Source organism: Apteryx rowi, unplaced genomic scaffold, assembly GCF_003343035.1.
Source record: "Apteryx rowi isolate R43461 unplaced genomic scaffold, aptRow1 scaffold_6, whole genome shotgun sequence".
Classification (NCBI taxonomy): Eukaryota; Metazoa; Chordata; class Aves; order Apterygiformes; family Apterygidae; genus Apteryx; species Apteryx rowi.
Genome location: NW_020450871.1, coordinates 4,441,264 through 4,458,514, shown reverse-complemented (window position 1 = coordinate 4,458,514; position 17,251 = coordinate 4,441,264). Strand labels below are relative to the sequence as shown.

The following is a 17,251-nucleotide window of genomic DNA, read 5'->3' as shown; positions in this document are numbered from 1 at the left end:
AGGTGAGGCGGCCCCGGCGGCGGGGCAGCCCCTCGCCGGGGGGGGCATTGGCTCTAGCCGGAGGGAGCTCGCGGGGGTCCTGGGGCGGGGGTCGCTGCGACGGTGCCGGCGTTTGGGCGCTGGCCGTGGCGTTTGGGCGCCTTGGCCGCGGCGTTTGGGCGCGTGGGAGCCCGGAGCGTGGCGAGCGTTGCTCAATCGCCCTCTCCCGCGTGGCCACCCGCGGCGCTGCCCACGGCCCCCCCCCCCCCGTCCTCGCGTGGCCCTGGGGAGGGGGACGCGTGGCCCCGCACACCGGCGCGGCCGTGCCCCGTGCTGACAGCCCTCTGACTAAAAGTTGCCAGAAGTTGCCGGCTGCCCCGGGAGGGGATGCTGAATTTGCATGTCAGCGATGCTTTGGTGTTTTTGTTAAAGATTAGTATGCAGCCTGCGTCGGGCTTTGAATGGTTCTTAAAATACATTTGAGGAAACCTGTTGTGACGCTGTGCGCTTGGGGTGCTAAAAATAGCTGCCTTTGTAGTACTGACGGAGCCTGGGGAGCTACGGAGAAGTCGGTGTTGGTCCGAAGATGGTTCTGGTGTGTGCGGACAGCGTATGGTAACTAGGTGTGGTTATTTGTGTTAGTTAGCAGCTCTCCAGCTCACAGCCTCCGTGCGAAGCGCGCGTTTGGACGCTGGGAAGCGGTTATCGAGCGCGAACAGCAGCGCGTGGTGCTGCGGTGGGAAATGCAGGCTCCGTTTCTTATTCTTGTCCCTAGTAGATGGGCTTGAGGGTAAGGGCTCTGCCGGGGAGCGAGCGCTTATCTCCCAGCAGCACAACTTCTCCTCGGATTGGGAGAGAGGGGCGCGCAGCCCTCTGGCTGATCTCGCAGCCTCTGGTCAGGGCTCTCTTTGCAGGGTGGAAACATTGAAAAAAAGGGTAATCTCCAGCCGCCCCGGAGACCACGCCTGTGGGAGGAAAGGGGACCATGACATTCTCCGAATCGGCTCTGCTGGCACCATGGCCACGTGACTGTCTGGTGGATACAGATCAGTTTGGATTTTTAGTCAGAAATGGGGGTGGGGAAACCCTATTCCGAACTCTTCACAAAGACAAGGAAGAAGGTGGCATAAGCTAGAGAAATGTCCAGGCCGCAAGTGAGGGGAACTGAGATCTCTGAACTCTAAAAGTGTTTTACAGTCAATTTGAGACAGACCTCCTTCCTCCTCCTCCTCCTGCCAAGGCTGCTGTGAGTCTGCTCCCCTCCCTCGTGTGCTGCTCTGTGGAGGAGGGGATCTATTTTACCGGTTCTGCTAAAAGCAGGCCATGAGATCTCAAATTAGGAACAAACCCCCTTTGGGCAAAGTTATGTTACAGAAAATGGAAAGGCCTCCGTTTTCATTTTCACCTGGCCGTCCCCTCCTTTCCTAGCTTGGTCCTAAAGCCAAACTGGGGCTGGAAAGAGAGACAGAGCTGTTAGGAAGAAAATGCTCTTGCCTACAAGATGGAAAGTTGCATGCCTTTTGTTGTGTTTTGAGTCCCTGTGAGCTTTGCCTGTATAGAAGCGTAACCCAGCACCCCAGCCCGGATGGCACGTTCCAGTGTAGTACTGTCATGGCTTAGTAGCAAATTAATTTACCTTGTTATTTTCGCACTGATGAAACCGGTGCTTGTTCGTCTGCTCTTTCTCTCTGCTTCCGTGTATACACTGTAATGCAGAGAAACCTTCCTCGTGCAGTCACTTCCTAAATGTGATGGACACTATTGTTGTCCAATAGCAGTGCGCAGCACTGGCAGGACTGAGCGTCGGGAGAATTAACTCTCTTTGTACCTGAAAGAGGTGCTGGGCGACGATTTGGAAGATGTTATTAATGAGGAGATTGCTGCAAGGTTGGGGCACGTGGTGACTTTCATTAGCGGGACATCCTACCAGTCTTTGCAGGCTCTCAACTTGTCAAGGCTTTGCACTTGAGCCTTACTGTGTTAAGTGTTCTTGGCTATATTAGGGCAAGCTCATACCCTGCCTTGAAAGTATTTCTAAACCAGAGACAGAAATTCGCTAGCTTTTTTTTTCACTTGACTGTCAAGGACAACATGCTTTGTCATGTTTTATCTCATTTCTGTGCCTTTGCCCATCTTGGCAATCTGTTGCAGCAAGGAGTTTAGAATGACTGTGTGCCTTTTGAAAGAATAAAACTACAGATCAGCTCGATGCACTCTTATTTCCATCAACATTGAAAAATGATTAATGGTGTGGAATGCACTGCAGAACTTGGTATTGAAAATCTCTAGCTGTGTTCAATGTTTGGGAACTGAAGAAAGGACAGCTGGGAGTGCTGGCCCCCGCGGCAGTTAGGGTTTGTGGGATAAGCTCACTCGCTGATCATTTTTGTAAACATCCAGCTGTGAAATACTTGAGCAGCGCTAGCACTTTCAATTATCAGGAAGTTTCAGGCTCAGCACCCTGTCGAGATGAACAGGCAGTTTCCACTTCTTTCTGAGCTGTTGTTTCAGGCTATCTTCAAACTCGGGCAGAGAGTCTTCCAGGCATGAAGCAAGCACAAAGCAATGCAGCACTGGGTGACTATAAAGACTAGAAGGAGGGGTGGGGGGAGAGGAGGGAGGCGGTAATGAAAGCAATTACCCTGCTGCTAAGCTCTGAAGTGGAGGGACAGATTGCATAGCAAATCCCACTGCTTTGCGATATTACAGGACTCTGAATAGCAATGCTGTTATGTTCCATTATTAGCAATCAGGGAAGATATCTGACTTAATAGCTGGCACGTGGGATCAGGACCAGTGAAGTCAGGAATCCTGATCCCAGTTCTGCCCCTAGGTCTGAGGGTTATTGGTTGCTCTGTGGATCAGCTTCCCTTTTTGAGGGAGAATGCATCTCTAGGCTAGTGATGCTGAGACCTAATTCTGATGTAGCTCTGTCACCGTGTTTTATAAGTGCATGAAGGAAAGAAGTGCTGTATGCGGTGCCTTGGCTACATCAGAACTGTCTTTAGCATACCTTTCGCCTTCAGCCACCACCTCCCCAGAAGTCCAGGGCTTCTGATGTGACACCCAAGTGTACCCTCCTGTATCCTCTGCTCTCTAACCACAGGCTTTCTGCAGCATCTGACTAGGTTGTTTACCAAACCACTGAAGACTGTCTGATCTCTGTCCAGGCTTCCCCAGAGAGCGCCTCAGAGAGCTGTGTCCTGGCAGCTCTCAAATTCGGTCTGAAGGTTCCTGAGTCTGTTCTTTGCTGCTGCATGCTGGTTCCGATCCATAAGGGAAACGGAAAGCTGGCCAGCTGGGTGAGGGCTGTGTGTAGCTCCTCTAGAACAGTAAACAGTGACTCACCCCCTCCTCTGTGTCTTCTCTCTGTTCATGTCAAATATATTGCCTTGCATATGCTTCTACTCTCTGATTCACATCATCAGCCTGTCCCTCCCCTCTCTTATTACAAATTACAAATGAATGACAAGCGTCAGTCTGTCTTTCAGGATGTGTGAAGATCGATAGAGCAGGAAAACGGTCATTGAATGATAGGGGAGGGATGGTGCTCTGCATACCATGCTGCAATGTGCTGGAAATCCAGTCATGCCTCCGAGGGACAGAGGCACAGAGATCAAGATTTAAGCATCTGTAGTTCCCTTCACCTGTCAGATGTGATGTTATCCTTGGTAAGCATATTCATTTGGCTAGCGTTCAGGAGTTGGGACTAACTTGTGGATAAACTAGAAATTTAGGCAACTTACTAAAACAGCTGCTGGGGATTATATACTGCATTTTGGAATGTCTGAGTAGAGTATTCCCTGCATGAATGGCTGTGCTGAATTAAGACTTGATGGCTGAGATCCTCTCACTGCTTAAACCAAATGCTGTGTTTTTACCCTTTAGAAGTCGTTGCTGGCCTGGCTCAAGGTGAGAGTTGCATGTTTTCAGTTTGCTGTACTTGTCTGAGGATGGAAGCTCGATACCAGTAGGGCTGTCTGCCAGATACTTATGTTGTGGCCAGGCTTGTCTTTCAGTACAGAATGGGCTTTAAAATTTGAGTTCATCCACGGTTGTTGGGTGTTAGCAATGACTTTATAGTAATTCCTTAACGTGTAACGTGCTCTGAGAGCCCTGTAATGTAGAAAGTCATTCTGACGTGTTTTCTTTTTTCTTAATTGCAAATTTTACATAGAAAGCTCTGTCCTGCCTCAGGGCACTGGTCAGATTTTCTTTCATCTTCCCTTTCAAAGCAAAGGAACTGGGGATCACTAGATGGACTGAGTTGAGACTATCAGACAAGGCGTCAGCCTGAGAACGCCGGGTTTTTAGGAAGGTGCTGTGAGTGACTTAAGAGTTGCCTCAGAGAGGATGAGGGTGTTGGCAAGACTATCGGTGGATAACTTTATTGTGGAATTACAAGGACTCTTTGTGTAACCTGCAGTCAAAACATTTGCTTTAAGTACAAGCATGGAGCCGAACTGTGAAAGCCTTTGCCCCTTACTGTTGGTATATTACTACTCGCTGTTTTATTTATGTAGCATCCTAAGTGTGTCACACTGCTTACAGAATAAAGATGTAATGCGGTCCTTGTTCCAAAAAGCTTAGCTCCTAATTTTAGACATGATGCAGCAGATGCAATTAAGAAAAGAAGGGCAGAAATAGGGTAAAGACTAAAAGGGTTCTAGTAATCAAATCAGAGTTAGAGTCCCAGAAGACCCTTGTGCAGCATGTTTAGGGGGCACCACTGAATATGACAAGCTTGCAGTGTTATTTACTATTTTGTCATGGGGTTTTGCCTTCTATCTGTGGGAAGTGCCACGCCAATTATATTTACTTGTAGTTGGTAACTGAATAGTCCTAAATAGTCCTGACAAAAAGGACTGTACAGGTGGGAGATGGAGTCAGATTTTAAGTAACTTGCCCGAGGCCACGCAGGATTGTCAATGAGGATTGCAAGTGGTGGTGTATCAGTTTCGAGTTAAGCTCGGACCGCACCTGGGGGTTCACCTAGTGCAGAGGTAAGCCTCACTCTGGCATTCACGTTTGAGTGATGAGCTTGAGTCTATTTGAGCGTTTCTACTTGTACTACCAAATTCGGACCTTAAGAATGGGGGTGGCCCCCATCCCGCTCGCTTTGAAGATGGCCTGGCGTTGTAATTACTGATGGTGGCTTGAATTCCTTCCTCGTGTCTGCGCCAGGAAGGGCTCTGGCATCTCGCCCCAATGAAATAGGATTGATCCCGACACATTTTAGTGGGAAGCCAGTCTGTTTAGAGTGCTTCAGGATGCAAGGAAAGCCATATGTAAAGCACAAGACCCCCGTTAATTCAGGTACCAACCGTGCGCTCGTACCAAACGTGAAGGAGTCTGCGTTGTCCGCGGAGGAATGTGCAGTGTAAGGAGATGTTGCTTTGGCGACACAGAGCAACAGGTGACCAGAAGTGGATTCATCACGTGGAGTCGGAGCAGCTTGTTAACGCCGCAGCGGCGTTGCTTTGGGTGGCAGGCGAGCCCAGACAGTGACCCCCACCGGAGGGAATCTCAACCTTCGGCACTTGTTTTCCACAATATTTTACATTTCTTTCCACCTCTGCGCAGCCAAGCGGCCTGTTCAGTTTTTCCATCGGCTGGTGTAGAAAGTGCTTTGAAGACACATTGGGTGAGGATCAAAAGGCTTTTTGTGTAATCGGTGGGTGTGACTGGTCTGTTGTCGGCCTCCCCCTCCTTTTTGACTTTCCTTTTCCGGTTTAACTGCGCGCGAAGTGCCGCCAGTGGGACTGTAGTGTGCCCCTTTCCTTGTAGGGATGGGGGCGGTGAGGGAGGGGGGATGCCGAGGGAAGGAAGAGTTTCTGATGCTGTGGGAATGTGAGCTCTCAAACTCTGTAAACAGCTGGTGACTCACTGCATAACTATGGCACCAACTGCCTGCAAGGCCCGCGGCTCTGTGCGTGTGTAGGGAGGGGGCTGCAGGCCGTTTCCTTTACGCACTGGCAGCGCTCTGCTCTCCTTAACTCGCTGGGACCGTTTGGCCAAGACGAGGAGCTTTTCCTTCCTCCTTCGTGCTAGTGCGTATGTGTGTGCCTCTGGCCTGGAGGTAGGGGCGGGCGGTGAATACCAAGCGTGAAGGGGAAGCAATGGAGAGGAGGACGGTGAAAGGGCAACGCTGAGATCTGAAAAGGCGCCTGTGTGTGCACGCTCGCAGGAGAGCCTTGCTGCCTGCCGTCGACTCCGGTGCAAAATATGCAGTTTTGCAGCAGCCAGAGGTCAGACGCGGCCTCTTCGCTCGGTAACGGAGGACGCTTTCGTGGGCAGGTGGGGGCTGCACTAACGGCGAGGGACTGGGTTTTGCGAAGGGTGCCCTCCTTCCCTCCGCTGAGGCTGCTTCTGCTGCCGTGGTGGAGGCAAGGGCTGCTGCAAGTGTGCCCAGGGTGGGGTTTGGTACCAGCAGAGGGGAGGGAAGGACTCTGTGTGATGCTCTAGAAAACGCAGTGCACACCAGTTGCTGTAAGTGGTCCATTCATCACAAAGCATCTTGGCTTGTGCGCTGTGCGGCTGTCCTTGTCCCTCCTCCAGCAGACATGGAAAGCTGTGCTGTCTCAGACTTAAAAATAGAGGAGGCGCCTAAATACGCACCCTAATATCTAGGATAGTATCTTGTAGCTTTGCGTTTACGGGATTTGGTGCTTTTTCTCTCGTCTTGATCTTGATTTTTCTGCAAGTCATATGACAATGAGGTGTCTTGACTGATAAAATTCAAGCGAGAGCAACGCAAGCTGAGCCAGCACCTTTATCCACATGGCTCTTTTGTTCCCACACCCCACCTTTGTCCCCCCCCCAAGTCCCTCCACCCCTTGTTTGCAGATATGAATGAGTTTGTTTACTCTCTGACGACCTCGTGATGTCTTTGCACAGACATGACCTGAAGTCATTATTGCTTTTGGGCTTCTCTGTTTCCATGGTGACTGTCTCAGGGTTGGCTACTTTCCCAAGGTCACCATGGCAACTATCAGAAGGGAATCATGCTTGGGATGCTTTGGCTGGATTTTTCATGAATGATTAGAATGTGTGACACGATGCAGACGTGGGAATGGGGAGGGTTTGGGGTGGGGTGGGGGGAGAGGACTCCTGCCAGACAGGCTGCGCGCTCTGTGGTGCCACTGGGTGTGCAGCCCCCGAAGCCGCCACGGCTGTGCGTCGGGGGCCCTGGCGCGGTGCGGGAGCCAGTGCCTTACGCCCTCTCTGCAGGGTAGCCGAGATGCTGGGGGAGCGATAAGCAGAGGCTGTGATGGTGTCACAGCTGCAGTCGCCTCTCTCGTGGTAGGTACCTGACAGACTGCGGTGCTGCCGGGCTCGTCCCTGGCACTTCTGTGGGGTGAAGGTTTCCGATGGAGGTCCGGGCAGGTAGATTTTCTCCAAAGCGCTGGTCGAAGGGGTGTAGTCACCAGCTAAGGTGAGAGTGAAGGGCAGCGTCTTGACAGAGGACGGTGTCTCTCTCGGTGGACATGCTTCCACGTCACGAGAAATATCAGACAGGTCAGCGCTAATAGCCTGGAGCTGAGAGGATCATGAAGCAACAGCCTTGGTGTGTTGGGAGAGGCAAATGCCTGCCTTGCTTTGTTATCCGGGGGCTTTCATTTCTGCTGTTTGGGTTTTCTAGTAGCGTCTCCTTTGGGTGGGGACGGTTCTGAAAGCAGGTTACGAACTAGGCAGCTTATTTCTGGGTTGCTGATTCAATTTTAAGCTAGGTTAATAATAATCAAAATAAGAATGAAGGGAGTTGTTGTCTTGTGGCTTTTCAGTGCCTTTTATGAGCAGAGGTAACTCTTAATTCAGTCCCTAATAGGCCATTCTGTGTGTCTGGGATTCCTCCAGAGGGAGGTGAACAAGTGATTGGGCCTGAGAGGCCAAACTCTGCTCTTCTCTTGAGAAGAGATGGCATATTGCAAGGCAGTATGTTGTTATTAGCATAACTGTTGTTTACAGACAGGCGCAGGTATCGTTTCCCTCTTTCCAGCCCTGTCTTCCTTGCTTGATCTCGGTGTACTTAAAAGCAAAATATTAGGTATTTAGCATTAAAAAGCAAGGCAGTTGTTGTCAATGCAAGTATCTCCTTCTTCTGTCTGAAAAGGATAAACTAATCCCTGAATCCTTCCCAGGATTTTAAACAGTTGTGCGGTGTTATTTCTTTCAGTGATGTTTTAGAGTTGGGGTTTTGGACTGTGTTGATATCTTTTTTTCCTACTGTTATCTCTGAGATTACTGAAAACCTGAAAATCTTGTTTTATTTTTCAGTTGCAATTTCTGAGCAGTTTTGTCCAGAAGACTGTGCTCAGGTTATGACGACTAATCCCAAACCGAACAAGGCATTAAAGGTAGGGAGAAAGACTGAGTGGGTGATGCTGGGTGGCAGGGGAAGATGTCAAAGAACCAAACTCCATGTGAGGACTGTCATATATGAATATATATATATATATATTTCTTTTTTCTTTGGAGAGACTCTTGCAAATGGGTGCCAATATAATTTCCCACTATCTACAGGAAAATTCTTGAGAAGACAGTATAGAGGAATACTGGTGATATCTAGACAGAAGTCTGGAGACTCTGGGATTGCATAAATGCTAGAGTATCCCAGTTGTGACCCAAGAGACTTTTGACTATACTAGGTATTGGCAGCATCCTGAAACCAGTGCTCCCAGGCCTGAGAATGCATTACTTCTGCTCTCAGGATTGAGATGAACTGGGGCAAGAAAGTTTCAAGCTGCTTTCTCATAGGTACATGAGACGGTAAACATCTGGGACACACCTGCTCTGTGGCTGTCCCTGTGCACTTTGTTCAGTCTTTGTTGTGGTTTCTTTCTGGTGTCTTGGCTTTTCATTCCACGTATCCTGCAATCTGTGAAGAGACCAAAAAAAATAAAAATAAAAAAGATGTCTTAAGGTTCTGAAAATAATTGTGGCAGCTAACATCCATAAGAAAAAGGCACAATCCCTTGGTGTCTCTCTCATGCAACTTCTCTGGACTTTGCTCCAGAAAAGCAAGTCAGGCTGTGGTCCCGTAAGCCAAGCAGAGTTGGTTTTGGTCAGTGCTTGGATGAGCATCTTCAGTGAAAAGCCACCAGATGCTTAATTAAACCCTGTGTGCCAGTGGCTGTTCTGTTTTTGAGAGTGTCAATGTGTCCCAGAATATAATGAGCATGTGAGGTGTCCCAGCATGGTTCTGAGAAAAGGTGTCATTTTTAGGATTCAGTATAAATTCCGTGTCCTGACACAGAACACACAGAGCACTTCAGTCCACTTTAAGATTTTGAAGGAGATAAAAGTACTGTTTCATCTGTCTGTCAGTTCAAACTGGATGCGTAAGGCTGACTGCTTTTCCTGACTTAAGAGGGTTACCCAAAGCCAGGAGATATGGTGCTCTGATCTCTGCCGTGTTCTACCCATCTGTGGCCATGCTTTAGTCAAGCATGTGGTCTGTAAAGTGCTTTGGGGGCTCTTTCCAGGTGGGGGGTTATGTTGCTGAGGGGTAGCCTGTCTCCTTTGTCTGTCCAGCGTAGCCGTTCATGTAGGGTTGCTGCTACCCCTGTGCTGTTGGTATTTGCAGGTAAAGGAGGAGTCAGGAGAGAATGCCCCAGTGCTGAGTGATGATGAACTCGTGTCAATGTCCGTACGGGAGCTGAACCAGCACCTGAGGGGTCTCACCAAAGAGGAAGTCATCCGTCTGAAGCAGCGGAGACGCACGCTGAAGAACAGGGGCTACGCTGCGAGCTGCCGCATCAAGCGTGTGACTCAGAAGGAGGAGTTAGAGAGGCAGCGGGTTGAGTTGCAGCAAGAGGTGGAGAAGCTGGCCAGAGAAAACAGCAGCATGAAGCTAGAGCTGGACGCCTTGCGCTCCAAGTACGAAGCACTCCAGACCTTTGCTCGTACTGTGGCGCGAGGGCCTATTACCCCGACCAAAGTTGCCACCACCAGTGTCATCACCATCGTGAAATCAGCCGAAATCTCATCCAGTTCTGTGCCGTTTTCAGCAGCATCCTAGTGCCCTCGGTGGGGGAACTAGCAGCCTTTCAGAGGGGAGGGGAAAAGGCTCTTATGCATTGTTCCAGAGTCCTTGGTCACGTCAAGAATTGGCATTTTAACAGTTCTCTTCCAAAAGTGCAAAAAAGAAAAAAAAGGAAAAAAAGAAAAAAAAAAAGAAAAAAGAAAAAATAATCTACAAAGGGAACTTAACTGGCTGCTTCTCTCTGGACTCGGTGGCTCCATCAACCTCTCGTGTCCAGGATTTGAGCTCTGTATGCAGTACAAATAGCAAGATCTGCTTCCTCCTTCCCCTGCCTCCCCAACCCCTTCTAGGCCGTGGGCAGCTTTCCAGCTGGGAGAAGATACCCGAGAAGCCTCCGGAGTCTTCATGAATGATGCTCAAGAGCCAGGAAACAGATGGACCGTAGAAATCATCATGTGAGATGAATGTATGGAAAAGAGTTTCCTTTAGTGGCATCCTACTCCCTGTAAGAAAGATCTCCTCTCCCCTCCCTACTTCCATCTGCTATTACGAGGGCAGAGAAACAGGCTTTTTGGAGTGGATTTCATCCTGCCATGAATGGATGGGAGTGGGAGGATGATGGAGACTAATGCTTGGATCTGACCACACCCATTAGGAATAACCTTTTGTTTTCAATCCATGCTGTTAAAATATGGAAAAATATATATTTTACATATTTTAATATGCTCCATTACCTGTGTGGCCTATGAAAACTACATTGCAGCCTCCTTTATTCCAAACCAAGTTCCCCAATAGCTCCTTCCCTAAGGTGTGCCTGTGAATTGGGTATATTTATGCAGTTTATTTTTTCCGAATGATCCGCAGTCTTGAAGTAGCAGCTTTTTTTTATGGATTCCCTGAAGCTTAAGGGAAGAAGGCACAGTAAATGCTGTGAAGAGCTGTGTGATGGGGAGGAGTAGGGGAGACAAGGAGGAAAAATCCTGGAAGTATTATTAGAAGGAGGCAGAACTGACTGCAAGAAGGTAGGAGTGTTCTGCTGGGATCAGCGCTATGATAAGGGGTTTATACAGAGTATTTTAGAAAGATGTTTTTAAAGCACTGAAGTGTAACTAGAGGGCAATAGCATAAAGACAGGAAGAGAGAAGTTGTAAAGCCTCCTCTTTGACAAAAGCATTGGTAGGTAAGCAATGACTATCCCAGCTGGAGAGCCAGGCTCACCAGTCTTTGATGACCAGAGAGGGGCTATGGGGTGGTTGGATGGGAGCCGTAAGAGTTTTCCTCTCTGTGGTGTGTCAGGCGCTGAAGTTGGGATCCAAAGAGTACAGTGTACAACCCTCAGTGTTCAGACAACCTGTGTGAATGTGACCCTGAAACTTGACACTTTCTCTTGGGAAGCTGTGAATTATCCCAAGAGATGCACAGAGGGCAGGATGAAAATCAGTGTGTATAGGGGATGATAAAATTGGGATCGAGAAGTCGTGCATATGGCTCTGAGCAGTGGTTTAGAAGAGGGGTTTCTGGCTCAGCGATGGGCAGGAAGTGGGAAGCCAAAAGGAGAGATTCTGCTGTTCTGCAACAGCACTGAAAAGACGAATGTTTCCAGGTCACTGTAAAAATAGCTATGTTGGTGTTTGTGTGTTTTTGTTTTGTTTTGTTTTCTTTTTGAACTAGGAAAGAAAAGGGATTGTGAGTTTTGCAGGGCAGGTCAGAGACTTGTGGAATGGACGATGCCTGTTGTCACACAGGTGAGAAGAGAATGAGATTGCTGAAGTTTAAGGTGAGGAGAAGAACTTAGAGGATTTGGGCTCTAGAATAGAAAACAAAATTCACGAGTGTTCTGGACTGAAAGAGAATAATCAAGTTCCACTGTTGTTTTAAAGGACAGTAAACCGGCATCCAAGACCCAGTATAATATGTTGTTCAAGGCTTTGTCTTGTCTTGAATAGCATTAAGTTTAAATTTTAGTGAAGCCCTATTTGTCTTTGGAAGAAGTTGTCAGCTTGCCTTTTTTCTTTTTCTTTTTTTTTTCCTTTCCCTTCTTCTCTCTTCACCTTGTCATTGGAGTCTCAGGATTTCCCAAGAGGGTCCTTTGTGAAATAGGTTAATGAAAAGAGAAACCTCAGACTTGGTTCTCGTTCAGTCCTCAACATCTGCATTCGTGACCTTACTGAGCCAGAAAGGGTGCAAATGAAACGCTTCCTGAAGGCTTGTTACTCCTGCCAGATCCACGTGTTATGGAGGGGAGCAGGGAGTTTCCTTCAAGTGATTTTTTTTTTCCAACGTGTAGAGTTTGGACGACACTTAGCGTTACCTCATTTCTCCTCCACTCCCTCCCTATCTCCTAACAGGCAGATTGATGTCCTGTGTATCATACCAGTTATTGACTCCCACAGCAGAAGCTGAGGAAGAGAAAGATGTTACTGTCATTTCCTGGTCCTCTCATGTTCTCCAACTCACAAACATTGGAAACTTTCCCAGACCTTACAGGTGCCTCCAAAAACAGGCAAAATGGAGACTCCTGGCACTGTTGGGGCTTTAAATGAAAACTTTAAAGAAAAAGGCCAGTTGACTTGAAAATGCCCAAATGCTTCCAGTTTTTAAAACAGCTCCAGAGCTCCATAATATTCCTGGCTAGATAGGAACACTCCTCTGACTGTCCTCAGTCCCTGTCAGGGAACTCGGATCAGTTGCTCAGAGGGGGATGGAGGCTGAACTTTGTTCCATGGGGTCGTCTTGCTGTTGGAATGAGTTGAGAAACATATCTTTATGTGGCACTTCCCTTGCGGCCAAGTGTTTCTTTTTCCAGTTCTTGGAAGGGTGCCAAAGGCTTGTCCAAGTGATTGCTAGTTTTGTGCTGGTAGGCACTTAAATCTCTGGTCACTCGATAAAGAACAAGAGGCCTGGGTGTTGTTAAAGCTGTTGATACCATAGCCATGGTAGGTAATCCATATTGGATATCCATAAGGACCACGTGGAAATATTTAAAGAGAGAGAAATATATATATAAATATATAATTATATACATTTTATCGTACAGATTTTTCGTAAAAAAATAATTTTTTTTCCAAGTTTGATACTGTAAATCTTTATTAAAAGAAATTGCCAGTCCAGGGCTCCCTGGGTGGTGACCTGGAGGGGAATGAAATGTCCTGGCTAAACTTCCACAGAGGGATCAGAATTGCAAGGTAATGTGGAGGGAGGAATGACCCGAAAGCTGTTGACCATGTTGGAGACCCAGCTCCTCCACCCTCCGGACTGGAGGGCCCTCCAGCTTGGGGTTGTCGCATTGCATTCCTCTGGGGTTTGTTTTTTTGTTTGTTTTTTTTTGTTTTGTTTTGTTTTTTCTCTCCGTCCTGCACTTGCAAGTCTGACACCCAGGGCAAGCGCCACGTGGGGAACCGGTTACTGCCTGCAGAACCACAAAGGCAGCCCCGGTAAGGAGTGCTTGTTCGGCCCGTGGCGCTCCTCCGCGGCAGTACCTCTTGCTTGTCTCTTTGCTGCAGTAGTTTGGATGCCGGGACTCCCTTCTCTGCCCCTCTTCATTTGTCCCCCTGCCCTCGTGCGGGGTAGGGGCTCTGAATTTGAGCGCTGGAATACTCTCCCCTGGGCCTGGCGTTTCTTGACATGGGAACCGCAGGCCGGGTGGGAAGCTGGAAGCGGCCCGAAGCGTGTCCCTGGGCACCACGGGGCAGCAACAGGAGGGGAGTCTCTGTTCTTGCAGACATATTTGCTGTGCTCTCTGCTGGGAGTGGGGAACCTTTCCCTCTAGGGCAGCTCCAGACCCCTTTGAAGCAAGTCAGTGTCTCTGCTCTCGCCCAGCTCTTTCGTCTGCCCAAGGAGGCTGTGAAGTGCCATCGTAGAGGCCTGGGTGACACCACAGCTCCGGGGACGGCTGGGAGGGGAGGAAGCACTGGCGGGCGAGCTGGCGTGGAGGTGAGCCGTGGCAGGGCTGGGCGTCGTGCTGTAGGAGCGTTCAGGCTACTGGACAACTCAAACCCGGGGAGGAGGAGAAGGCATTTTTTTTCTCTCTCAAATCATTTAAACTTCGTTGTCATGATTGTTTTTATTTAAAAACAAAACAAAAACAAAAAACTTTTGTAATGTGGATTTGTTTTCCTTCGTCTGTATTTCAGTCTGCTGGGGTGTTTCCGTAGATGGTGGATACTTGCTTTCATTTTTTTTAATGATAGAGGTCTTCTGTTTAAAGTTGTTTTTTATCACCAGCTCATTCTATCCTCTGTGGTTACTCAGTAATTTCATTTCAATATTTATTTTTGTGCTGCTTTTTTATTATAAAATAAATTATTGATATACCAAGCAATGTGGATTCCTGTTTGTAAGGCGAATAGCCCTGTGTTTGTGTCCATTATTTTCTCTTGACAGCCACAACGTAATTTATTGCTGTAAATTTAGCTGCAGTGACTGGTTTTTTTTGTACCTTTCCAATAAAGCATTTTCTGGTTTCAGACTTGCCCTGGTGTATGGTCAGCATTTTGGAGCTTGAATTGATCCTCAGTGGAGTGTTTTCCTCGTTTTTTGTCTGTTGTAGCCTGTGCAGTGTACAGCTAACTGTCTGCTGCCATGCTGCCTGTGAAAGATGTATTTTTGGAAGGGAGGCTGGGCTAAGGTGAGCATGACGCCGGCGCAGGGTTTTGGGAGTGTCTGAACTAGTCCAGCGTGCGTGTAGCCAGCTCGTCCTTCTCCAAGCCTTAGTTTGGTGGTGCTTTGATGTATTTGGAATATGCTCAATTGATAACTCTTGTCCAAGCTGCTTGTCCAGTGGATCTCATGTTTAGACCACGTATATCTGTTCCTCCGAACCAGACTGCAACTTAATGTGTAATCACTAGGTATTAATGATAGCAACTTCCTGTGAGCAAGCAGGGACTGATAGTTCAGTAGGCACCTACCTGCAGTCATGATGCCGAGAGCCTGCTGTGCAAAATTACTCTTGTCCTGAAGACCTTGTGCTGTGAGGTCACAGTATTTGAGAGAAACGCTCCCCTCTCTTCTTTGGGGTTGTGAGATATCCCTTCACTGCTTTCCTCTACAACTACTTGTGAATAAACTGCTTAAACCCCTTAAATCAATATTTCTGTTTCTCCCTATTTGTTACACTGGGCCTGTTAAAGAGATGGTACCATGTGCCAGAGAGAGCCTAGGAGCCAAGTTATCTTTAATCCCCTTTCTGAGTGGCCTGTTTCTTTAGGGGACAACTGATGGGAGGGAGAAAACACTTGGCCTGTGCTGGGCTGAGGATCTTGGAGATGGGTGCATTGGCCAAAGCTGGAGTTTGTCTTTATGTAACTTCTAAGTGGAGAGAAGCAGGACTGAGATGGTTTACAGGTAAGCAGGTAATGGGTGATCGGTCAGTGCCAGAAGTGGGGCTGGGAGGGCTTGAGTAAGCAGGGACACTGAGGCAGCCCCGGGGGTTGATTGCAGTCACTTGTGCTTAGCCTGTTGCAGAAAATTAACATCAACTGCTCCAGCTGCTGGGTTGAGAAAAGGCAGTGAGGAGCCAGTGACTGCAGAGAGGAGAGAGGTGGGACAGTTGTGACCCTCTGAGGGACAGAGGAACATTAGCTCAGGTGGAAAAGGACATTAGCAATCAGCCAGGTGGCAGTTTGTCAGTGAAAGGAAAAGTAACCTTCACCGTGCTTAGTAGAGGAAAAGTCCTGTAATTGGGTTGAGAAGAGCCCTGGTAAAACAGACCTGAAAAAGCATGAATCCTACTGTCAGCTGTAGGTCTGATAGCCTGCTCCCCCACAAAGGACCATCAACAGCTTGGCCCAGGGACTTGCTGGTAGGTACTGAACACCCAAAAACCAGAAGCGTCTCTGCCTCACAGCTCCCAGTCTGAGGCAAGAACCAGTGTGTGAAAACACTGGATTCTCTGCGGCGGTAACGGCCACCTTCCCCTGTGCTCAAACACATAGGAAGTGTGGTTGGCCCGAACTCTTGTGGGTACCGATGGCAGGATGTGCCCCGTGAGGATGCGGCCTGATGGCAAGCCTGACATGAGAGAGTTATAAAGCTGCCTGTCCTGAAGCCGGGGTAGGAAGTACCAGCAGCCACAGCCCTGCCCTCAGGGAAAAGCAGAGGACAAGCAAAAACTGGAAAACAAATCTGCTGACCGCTGGAGCCTGCTGCTGGCAGCGAGAAAAGCCTGTTCCTCCAAAGCTGCCTGCTGGCATGGCGCCAGGCACAGAGGCGGGCATGTGTGTAGGTCATCCCTGTGTGTTACCTCCAGCTTTTGCTGTATTTTTAATAAAAAGAAGCTTTTTAGTGTAAGAGCACACGTCTCCCCTGTGTGCTAGGGGAGATGCTCAGCCGAAGACACCTTTAGCATTTCTGTTCTCTCTTGATGCGTTTTGACAGTGTAACGGTCTGAGTGCGGTGACAGTGCCCAGGCTGATCTGCGCGCTCTCTCGCCTGTCCCAGAATAAGAACAACCAGGCGGCCAAGCTCACGCCTGCTGGAGAAGGAAGCTTTGCCTGCTGTTGCACAGCACAGCAGCCAGCTGGTGTCCAGCCCAACACGGCTCCTTCAGGCTGCTATCGCACTGCTGACTTGGATGAGTCACAGCTGATTTTTTTTTCTTGTTTTGCTTGTGAGAAAGACCTGTTTTACATATAATACAGTAATCAGGGCTTGACATAAATAGGCAATTGTTATTGTCTGCGGTGGGAATTGCACCTGCTGGCAAGAGCAATGAATGCAGCCCATTATGCACTGGAGTTGATCATTTGTGCAATGAAGTACGACTGCATTTCTTGCTGTGTTCTTGTGCAAGTCTTTATCTCAGCGGCTGCAAGCACACCGACAGATGTGCCATCATCACCTTTGCAGTCTGTCCTCGCCCTGTGAGATGGAGCAGCCTCTGTTCCCTGCAGCTGTGGAGATTCTCCAGAGGCATAGAGAAGACCAAGATGATCAGCTCAGAGACTTTGCTGCTTTGTTGATGGCTGTGTTATAAAGCCGAGCAGCCTCGTCTCCAAGCACTGAAGCTGCACGTCACAGGCACTAGGGTCCTGCTCCCAGAGCCTGAATTTACAGAGTGTATGACTTGTTTATGGATCTAGCCACAGAAAACGTGACAGCAGTCTCACCGGCTGAGCAGGTATGAGCAGTGGCTCTTCAGAGCAGAGGGACTTGTAAGACTGGCTTAGCTACCACCTGCCAGTGTTGTTGATCCCAGTCTTCTGGCATTATAAGATTTCTCTGATAATAATAAATAGACTTTGTCTCATTGCTGCTGGAATCTGTGATCAGCCTGGCTAAAGAGGA

At 48.6% G+C, this 17,251-nt stretch overlaps 1 protein-coding gene across 2 annotated transcripts; it reads left to right on the top strand.

Moving 5' to 3' along the window:
* The first annotated feature begins 3,629 nt into the window (after positions 1 to 3,629).
* MAFK (MAF bZIP transcription factor K) lies at positions 3,630 to 14,432 on the top strand. 2 transcript variants are annotated; one of them, XM_026083003.1, is made up of 3 exons: positions 3,630 to 3,650; positions 8,257 to 8,336; positions 9,566 to 14,432. In XM_026083003.1, the coding sequence occupies exons 2-3, from the start codon at positions 8,301 to 8,303 to the stop codon at positions 9,998 to 10,000; spliced, it is 471 nt and encodes a 156-aa protein (XP_025938788.1). In that variant the 5' UTR covers positions 3,630 to 3,650; positions 8,257 to 8,300; the 3' UTR covers positions 10,001 to 14,432. The 2 variants fall into 2 exon arrangements, 1 of the variants encoding a protein (XP_025938788.1); XR_003256206.1 differs by lacking the exon at positions 3,630 to 3,650 and having other exon boundaries at positions 9,566 to 10,986; positions 11,636 to 14,432.
* Positions 14,433 to 17,251: the final 2,819 nt, after the last annotated feature.